General features: G+C 38.6%; 1 protein-coding gene and 1 pseudogene across 1 annotated transcript; both read right to left on the bottom strand.

Moving 5' to 3' along the window:
• Positions 1 to 2,814: 2,814 nt before the first annotated feature.
• Positions 2,815 to 3,954, bottom strand: LOC116125446 (annotated as a pseudogene).
• Positions 3,955 to 8,202: 4,248 nt separating this feature from the next.
• LOC116125461 (adenylate isopentenyltransferase 5, chloroplastic-like) lies at positions 8,203 to 8,998 on the bottom strand. The gene is made up of 3 exons (XM_031411174.1): positions 8,738 to 8,998; positions 8,500 to 8,624; positions 8,203 to 8,392 (listed from the first exon to the last, which is right to left on the bottom strand). Exons 1-3 carry the CDS (start codon positions 8,996 to 8,998, stop codon positions 8,203 to 8,205), a joined length of 576 nt encoding a protein of 191 aa, XP_031267034.1.
• Between the last annotated feature and the right edge of the window lie 311 nt (positions 8,999 to 9,309).

Below are 9,309 nucleotides of genomic sequence, written 5' to 3'. Positions count from 1 at the left end.
ACAATAAATAAAGAAATTATTTCTTTAATCGCTCATGAGTACTTATAATTTTTTGTACTTCACAAACATTGCATGTGGACACAAGGTCGCTTTTCTAACTATTTGCAATAGTATTTGCACAAATGATATACACGAACAGAACGGCACACATGCGAGAAACAATATTACTTTAGAGCTTATTTTTTTTACAAGGCTTAAAAGAGTAAGTCTTTACAAGAAAATTAGAAAACGAGTTCGGAATTACTGATAATAGAGGCAAAGATGTTCAGCATTTTAAGCTCGCGGTACTTCGGAACCGTTCAGCCTTTTAAGGTGATAAGTCCCCGATCTTATCACTTTAGCAATGTTGTATGGGCCTTCCCAATTTGGCCCCAATACTCCCGCACTTGCTTCTCTTGTACCGAGAAGGACTTCTTTTAGAACAAGGTCGTCGACCTAGAAGTCTTTTCTTCTAACCTTAGAGTCGAAGAACCTTTTCGCGCACTGTTGGTAGGCTGCTATCCTTAACTGAGGCTTGTTGAGACGTTCTTCAACTAAATCCAAATTTGCGCTCATAAGCACTTCATTGTCTATTTCATTGAACAGGTATCTCCGAAGTGAACCAGGTTCTACCTCCACAAGGATCATCACCTCGCAGTCATATGCTAGCGAGAAAGGTGTTTCTGAAATAGAGATTCTCAGAGTTGTCCTGTATGCCCATAGGACTTCAAGGAGGTCGTCGGCCCAATTACCCTTGGCAGCGCCAAGTTTAGCTTTCAAAGTATGCTTGATGGTCTTGTTGACAGCTTCAACCTGACCATTTGCTTGCGGTCTTGCGATTGAAGCGAACTTTTTATGGATTCACAGCTCATCGCAAAACTGCTTGAATTCCTCGTTATTGAACTACTTCCCATTATCAGAGATGAGGGTATGAGGAATTCTATAGTGGCACACTATGTTTTTTAAGATGAAGTCCTTGAGCTTTTTGGTAGTGATCGCGATCAAGGGTTTGGCCTCGGCCTACTTGGTGAAGTAATCCACTGCGACCACCGCATACTTGACTCCTCCCCTACCAACTGGCATGGGTCTAATATGATCGATTCCCCACATGGAGAATGGCCAGGGGCTGGTCATAGTTATCAACTCGTGGGAAGGAGCTCGGTGTATGTTCGCAAACCGCTAGCACTTGTCACACTTTTTCATAAAGTTGAAGGTATCTTCTTGGAGTAGGGGCCAGTAATACCCTTGACGAACAACTTTGTTGGTGAGGGATCAAGCGACAGTGTGATTACCGCAGATCCCTTCATGTATCTCCCTCATGATATAGTCTGCTTCCTCATTGGTTACACATCGGAGGAGAGGGGCGCTGCGCTTGCCCAATTGATCTCCTATAAGTGTGTAATGAGCAGCTCTAGTTTGCATGGTTCTTGCCTCAATCTTTTCGTTGGGCAAGGTCCCATCTCGGAGATACTAAATAATTGGGGTCATCCAGAAAACTGACTCGGTCATATTCACGGCCTGTTCAGGCGACCTGATACTAGGGATCTCTATGAACCGAACAGGAATACTTTCTGGTGCATCTGAGTCCAGTGACGAGGCTATCTTTGCCAAGGCATCCGCGACAGAATTACTGTCTCTAGGGATCTGTGTGGTCTTGAAGTGCTTGAATGGCTCGAGCGCGACCTTAGCTTTCTTTAGATAACTGATCATGTTTTCTTCCTTGGCTTGATATTCCCCCAAGATCTGGTTAACAACCAACATGGAGTCGCTCTGAATGCTGATCGCGGTTGATCCCATTTCTCTTGCCAACAGCAGACCAGCGAGCAGAGTTTCATACTCAGCCTTGTTGTTGGTTGCTTGGAACCCAAATCAAAGAATGCCATGGATGCAAGTCCCTTTGGGACTAAGGAGGAGAAGGCCTGCCCCTACCCTTTTCTTGTTCGAGGATCCATCAACATAGAGGCTCCAAGTCGACAGAGTTTCATACTCAGCCTTGTTGTTGGTTGCTCGGATTCCTTAACCAGTTGATACGAGAATTTCGAAATGAAATCGGTAATAGCCTACCCTTTAATGGTTTCTTTCGGTCTGTACTGCAGATCGAACTGACTCAGTTTCATAGTCCACTTGAGCAATTTACCTGAAGCCTCCGGTTTCTGGAGGACTTGCTTGAGCAGATAGTTGGTCAATACATGGATTATGTAGGCGTGGAAATAAGGTCGCAACTTCTTGGAGGCAATCAGTAGGGCATAATCTAATCACTCCATTTCTGGATACCGCACTTCGGCGTCTAGCAGACGCTTGCTCACGTAATATACTGGCCACTGGACCCTATCTTCTTCCCGAATTAGAGACGGACAGATACAATAGGAGAATTTCCTGAGGTTGAGGTTTGGACAGAAGATGTGGCTTTCCGAGGTGCTCTTTTATGCTTTGGAATGCCTGTTCGCACTCGAGAGTCCATTCGAACTTCCTGTTGGCCTTGAGTATATTAAAACAGCGATCTGTTGCCTTTGATATGAAGCGATTGAGAGCCGCTATTCGCCCATTAAGACTCTGAACTTATTTTCGGTTGGTCAGGCTTTTCATCTGAGCGGTCGTAGAACCTTCTTAAGTTCTAACTACCCATGCTAACAAGACTTTGCGTCAGCTCTATTTTTCTAGGCATAACAAAAACAAATAACGTAGCAATCTTGCATTATTATTTTTTTCTAGATCCAGATATGTGTATCCAACATGCAGTCTAAGAATCAATGAAATTCAGCATCTTCTTGTTATTATACAACATATGGAAATTAGAAATCTGTCCAGGGAGAAGAACACCACCTACCAGCAGATTCAATGGTTAGGATGCTTTATGATCCTCTGGAGAACCACTGTTCTCGCCCTTCGAATATCGCGGCTGCATGTATCAGCTTGCACTCCCAGATCTTCAACATTCTTCATGAACACACCCAGCTTCTTCTTGATCTCCTCGATTCCTATCTTCACAGCTTCTTCCTCGATCACAATGTCCACATTCTGCAGAAGAGATTCAATCTCTATCTCTATTCGATCGATTAGAACCCGAATGTTGTCCAAGTCCTTGATAGCTATATAAGTACCCACTTGCATTGAAGTGATCACCTCCTTCTGTCCTTTCAATGCATTCTCATAGTTTTTCAATAGAGAATCAATCCATTTCCCCATTGAACCTAGAGGGATAGAACTAGTAGCTGCACGCGCTGCTACAACAGGTGGGGCAGCCACGACTAAGCAAATCAACACAGTAGCAAAAGTAGCAACAAATATTATACTTGAAACCTTCCTCCAAGAATGGATGTATTTCAGCTTCTTATCAAGCTTGTTCTTCCTCAATTGCAGTTTCTCGAGCATCGATATCTGTTGCAGTTTCTCGAGCATCGATATCTGTTGCTTATAAACAGATTGAAATATCTGGAAGAAATCTTCAGTGAAAGGATCCCTAACAGCCTTGAAATTCTTCAATTCCTCAAGAGTCCTCACATACCTCTACCCAGCTCCCATCTCATTATTCTCCTCCTCGAATTGTTGCAGGGCCACCAGAATCAGCAACTGGCTATCCCGAGTGCGCTTCAAGCACTTCTCCAATGAAGTACAGAAATCCAGCGTCTGCAGGCTACTCTCGAAATACTCCTCGACCAGCTCGAACAACTCCTGACTCTTCAAATGTCTTTCTTACATTCCAAGATAACCTTAACCACCTCCTGGTTCATCTCCAGAAGACACTCAGTAATCTCCTTCAGAGAATCAAATGATAGAGCCCAAACTTCAACGCCAACGGTGAGAGTATTGATTACGTGACTGGTTCGCGCCTGCAAGATGGTGTCGAAGGTCTGCAAGTCGGCGTCAAGACGGCAAGCGGCCTCATAGGAGATGAGTTCAGTTGTGAATTGGGAAGAAGAAGCTTCAGCGGGCTTCTTGCTCATATTGCCCCCCATAGCTTGGATCAAAAACAAAACCCAGAGAGAGAGAGAGATAAGTGAGAAGAAGAAGAAGAAGACGAGAGAAAAGTTTGGGAAAGATTAGAGAAGCAAAATGGTTGATAAAAAGGGAAGGAAGAGAAACAAGAGGTGAACGAAGAAGCTTAAAGAGATTTAAAACCGCTAAGGGCCAAGAATTAATGTTCGAAATTATCGAGATTTGAGAATAGCTTGCAAGCATGAGAGAAATGGTGAAATGGGAAGGTATTTGTATATATATATATATATATATATATATGGATGGACATGGTGGAAAACGCGGAAAGCAATATGTTTCTTTCACTCTCTCTCTAGAGTACCTCTTTTCTTTTGCAGTTTCAAAGGGCTAAGCAACTATTACCAAACCAAAACCACTAGCTATAACTAGCCAGACAGAAAGAATGAAAGAAGGCACTTTTTCTAAAAAGTGCTTTTACATTGTCAAAAGCAAAAACAACGTGAAAGTAATTTAATTTATTAGGTTAAATTTTATGAAAATATAAAATTTTGTAACATTTTTTTGACGTGGTTAATATCCTTAACAAGGATATTAATATACAGAAAGATGGAATCTAATATATATATATATATATTTTTTGGTGATCACGGGTGTCTGGGCCAACTTACGCATACCTCATCTAATCCCTCGGGGTCTTGAAATTGACAGCCAAGTAAATCCCCTCAATGGTCATCTCTATTAGCAACTCAGATAGATCAAACTCAAAACCTCTTAAGTAATACACTCAAGACTCCTAGTTGATCGTTGGGTCATCCAATGGTGGTTAAATAGAATCTAATATTAGAAGTAGACACCGAGACTACAAACTAACAAAAAATTAATTGCATCAATACATCTTAAATTAGGTTTTACTATCTGTTTATAAATAAAATGTATGAAAATAATCTTTTCTCTTTTTTTCCTTTGTGGTGTTAACATGATGTAGTACTGAAGAGGTTTTCGATTCTCCTTAGTTACTAATAGGAGTGGCCACTGGAAAGTCTACTAGTAGTTAACTTTACAACTCCAGAGGATTATTTGAAGTATGTGTAAGCTAGTTTGGACACCTTCGGTCACAAAATATATATGTATATATTTGCTCTAAAGATACACATTAAGATAACTGTATCGTTTAAATATACTCAATGAAATGGTTACAAAATTGGAGAAAGTGATTTTACTTTTTTTTTTTTTTTTTTTTTAACTATAAAAGTTTAGAGAGGTAAGGAAGTTGGAAGCTTGAGCTCCAAGAAGAGTGGTAATAACTAATAAAACAACAAAAGACAGACAGGGTAAGAGGGTTTTTGTAGAGTGAATGCCAATGGATCAAATGGTAGTGGTTGATAGAATGTTCGCCCTTGGAATCATCCAAAAATTAGCTATGAACATGAAACCCTAGCTTTGCGGTGGTTGACAATCAACGAGAAATCAGGTGCCGTAGTGAGAGAGGTTTTCTAGAGAAGAGATCAGAAGGTTAAATGGTGATGATGAGGAGCATTTTTGGCATTGGAATCGGCTTTAGGTAGCAACGAAATCTTAACTTTGGGTGAAAAAATAGTATTTTGAAACTTTTTAGGTAGGAAGGTGTCATTAAGGCAAACCTTGGGTGAGAAAAAGTTGTTTTCTCTAATAATAATAAAAAATAAAATAAAATTCCGAAGTGAGACTTATGACGTCACCAATTTTTGTGGCAGCTAATCTCCAACTTTTAGACCTCCCTCTGCCGACTGTGTGTCGTATAAGTTGAAGTTGAAGCCACGTAAACCAACCGCCTCTAAGATCGTGTGTTTCATGGGCTTCAAAGCCCGACCTATTAGATCCCATATCTTTCTTCAAGAATCCACCAATAATGAACTGTAATATAGGTTTCCATCACCATTTTCTCCCAGGCTTCTTCTGCTTCTTTGTTCTTTCCCGATCGTTTTTCTCAAACACAGAGGTGGCTTTTGGATGAAACACTTCTCTGATGACTTCATCAACTAACCCTAATTCCACCACTGATTAACTCGTTTTCGCTACAAAAGTTGGTAAAACGACATCCAACCAGAGAATACAACTTGGATCCTCCATGAGAGCTATGTATATAGTTGTTGGAACCATCTAATGATCGGGATACAACTGTTTTGTATAATACAATGAATGGTCATTAGGGTTAAGGTGACAAAACTCTTGAACTATTAAATCTTCATTAGGGTTTATAAAACCCTAATAAGTGGTGAGACGCCTAAACCCTAATAAATGGTGATAATATCAAGACCTTTGTAAACTTAAATTTTGTCAGAATTGATAATTTCCATTGGAAAATAAGTGGCTAGCAAAATGGAAAGTTTGGTTTTTTCCAATGCCCATTGATCCCATTAGAAAAATAACCTTGTTTTGAACTTCGTTAAAGGAGTCCATATTGACAATACTGCAAAAGAGTCTCCCCTTGTGGCCAGATAGTAAACCTTTTATCCACTGGAGTCAGCTATACCCAGGGGGTCTTGTGTTTGAGTCGCAGGAGAGGTGTTTACCACATTTGTCCAATTACCTTGGTCTATTGGGCTTGTGGGGTATTCCGTGATCCTAAGGACTAGGCAAACTCCAATGTAGGTATGGATATCTCAAATACCCTTAAAAAAAAAAAAAAAAAAATGTAATTTGTCATGCCCAATTATAATTTATATATAATTGAAAATTAAGAAAAAATTACTCTACACCAAAAATAAATAAATAAAATAAAATAAAGAATGACTAATGATATAACTACCTAAATTTTTTGTGCTTTGAAAAGATTAGTGAACCCACCCTTGGGCAGCTCAAGTGGTAGGATGAGTGTTGAGAGATGTAGTTAAGGTGCACAGTCTCAGGTTCGAATCCTCCTGACTCCCAAGATTTAAGTGGAGGCGGTAACAATCGATTGCCGCTAGTCCCCCACGAGGATTAGTCTAGAGGATAGATCGAGGTGTGCGTAAGCTGGTTCGGACACCTTGGTTAAAAGAAAAAAAAACAGTGATTTGTTTGCCCATATTATGATGATTAATAAATTAGATTAAAAAAAAAAATGGCATATTCAAATTACAAGGAAAGTTTTAAACAAATCTTATATACCTAAAAAGTCATATATGTATCTATTATTTTTCTTAAAATTTTAAATTTTTATTTAACTCTTCCCTTTAAAGATTTCATCTTTATATATAAGCATTTCAATTAAAATATAAATTAATGAATATAAGTACGAATTATAATACGTTATTAAATTCCTTAAAATTAGGGTGCCCAAATTAATGGGAAATTACCTGCTTCTTTTTAAGTAAAAGCAACTAGAATTTAAGAGTATAATATGATAAAATTATGTATAGATAATTAGATACATTGAACATTCGGTTTTGGCCCCTTTATTTTATATTACTCTTCATTTAAACCTGCCATATCCCAGATTAAGAAAATAATATTAACCAAATAAAAAATACATATATGGAACAAAAAATCACATTATTAATTTAGGTAATTTACAAGTATATCTTCAATAACAACATTAAATAACATGTTCATAATATGTTTGTCACATAATTATTAGGTTTATTGTCTCTTGTATACCCTCAGGTTTAAGGAAATATAAGCAAGACTCTATAGATATTAGAATTTATCAATTACCTCCTCTCATATTTCATAAAATCATGCAAGGATGATAACCCTTGTGTGTGTGAACCACCTCTGGGTGACATGATGGAGTGATAGGGACCCTTGGATGTATTGCTCAAGAGGTCTTGAGTTCGATTCCTCTAGATTGTTAATAAAGGTGAACATTGGAGGTCTTGGATGTATTTATAATATTTACAATTTGACCCCACAACATTTTATTGTAAATTTATTAACTTAAACGTTTTAAAGCCATTCTCTAAAAATCCTAGATACATAACTGTCGGAAGGATATCGGGTCATTAACTTCAAGGTCCCAGGAGATTATTCAAGATACGCACAAGCTGAATCGGACACCCCCAATAGAAAAAAAAAAAAACCACGCGTGTGTGTATATCTGAAATTAAGGAAAATAATATTAAACCAAATAAAATATATTGCTATTGTGGACTAAATGAAGACGCCATACTTCATTTTTATTACAGGACAGGAAGAATCCATCATTTATTACTCACTAGTTATTACATAATAGAGAGACTGATATTCGTATCTCATTGTCCTTCTAATTCGCCATTGGAATTCCCTGACGAACTCGAGAATAAGACTTGAAAGTAGTAGGTAGAAGACTCAAACATGATGACTCTTCTTCTTCTCTTTCAAAAAATTTCCAACTATCTTCAAGCTAGGTTTCATCACTGCATTCTCCCATGCTTCTTCTGCTTCTTTCTTCCCATTGTTGTCAAATACAGGAGTCGCATCAATCCGGTGAATCTCCCACCCGAGCTCATCTCTAAGTCTTCGAATCTTCTCAAGCTGACTGTTCACCAATTTACAGGTGTTATCCTTGATCTCTTCGATAGCAGCATTGAGTAAGATCCTTTTAGTGGTTTCATCAACCATGTCATGACCTCAATTTCCAGGTACTTGTGCATCTCCGGAGCCCCATAGCTCGCGGACTCCCCGCGTATAGTCTCCTCAGGATCAAACATTTCTCTGACTTCATCCACTAACCCCATTTCAACCATGTTATCAACCCGTTTGCCTACGACCTGTGCAAAACAGGTAATGATACATCCATCCAGAAAACAACAATCAAAGTTTTTCTAAACTGTATAGTGGGATCTTCTACGAGAGCTCCGATATAGTTGTTCGAACCACCTACGATGATCGGGATACGACCCTTTTCTATAATACGATGAATGGTCATCATGGTATGTCGACAAAATTCTTGAGCTGTGAAATCTTCATCAGGGTCCAGAACCCTAACAAATGGTAGGTACACCACGATTTTCATGGGAAGAGCTTTGTTGGTATGATATCCGCCCCTTGTAAACTTGGATTTTGTCAGATTGATAATCTCCGCCGAAAACTGAGTAGCAAGGGCAACGGAGAGTCTGGTCTTTCCCGTAGCGGTCGACCCCATTACGAAGATACTTTTGAGCTCGACTCCGGAGAAGTTCATGTTCACTACAACAATGTCAAACAACAAGATAAATTAATTAATTCCAATAACATATATTCCATTGCAAAGTAATGAAATATGGAGCAGAAGATATTTATGATGAATCAAGCAATTATTAATTTACAATTATTTGATTGTATTGTATATTTTTTAATTAAGAGCTTATTGCATTTCCGTTACTGTATTATTTCATTACCTTTATTATATTCTAAGGGGGTGTTTGTCTTAGCTTATGAAAATTAGTTTAAAGCACAAGTGTTTATAACCATTTG

The sequence above is a fragment of the Pistacia vera genome, unplaced genomic scaffold (genome assembly GCF_008641045.1).
Source record: "Pistacia vera cultivar Batoury unplaced genomic scaffold, PisVer_v2 Contig166, whole genome shotgun sequence".
In the NCBI taxonomy this organism is placed as follows: domain Eukaryota; kingdom Viridiplantae; phylum Streptophyta; class Magnoliopsida; order Sapindales; family Anacardiaceae; genus Pistacia; species Pistacia vera.
The sequence above is the reverse complement of the archived record's forward strand: the minus strand, read 5'-3'. Positions and strand labels throughout refer to the sequence as shown.

Excerpts from the sequence above, each read along its gene's own strand:
- LOC116125461 (XM_031411174.1), bottom strand. The coding sequence starts at position 8,998 with ATGGGGTCGACCGCTACGGGAAAGACCAGACTCTCCGTTGCCCTTGCT. Across the intron at positions 8,625-8,737 it reads AGGGTCGTATCCCGATCATC|GTCGTAGGCAAACGGGTTGA; the intron begins GTAGGTGGTTCG and ends TGTTTTGCACAG. Across the intron at positions 8,393-8,499 it reads GGGGCTCCGGAGATGCACAA|TCAGCTTGAGAAGATTCGAA; the intron begins GTACCTGGAAAT and ends ATTGGTGAACAG.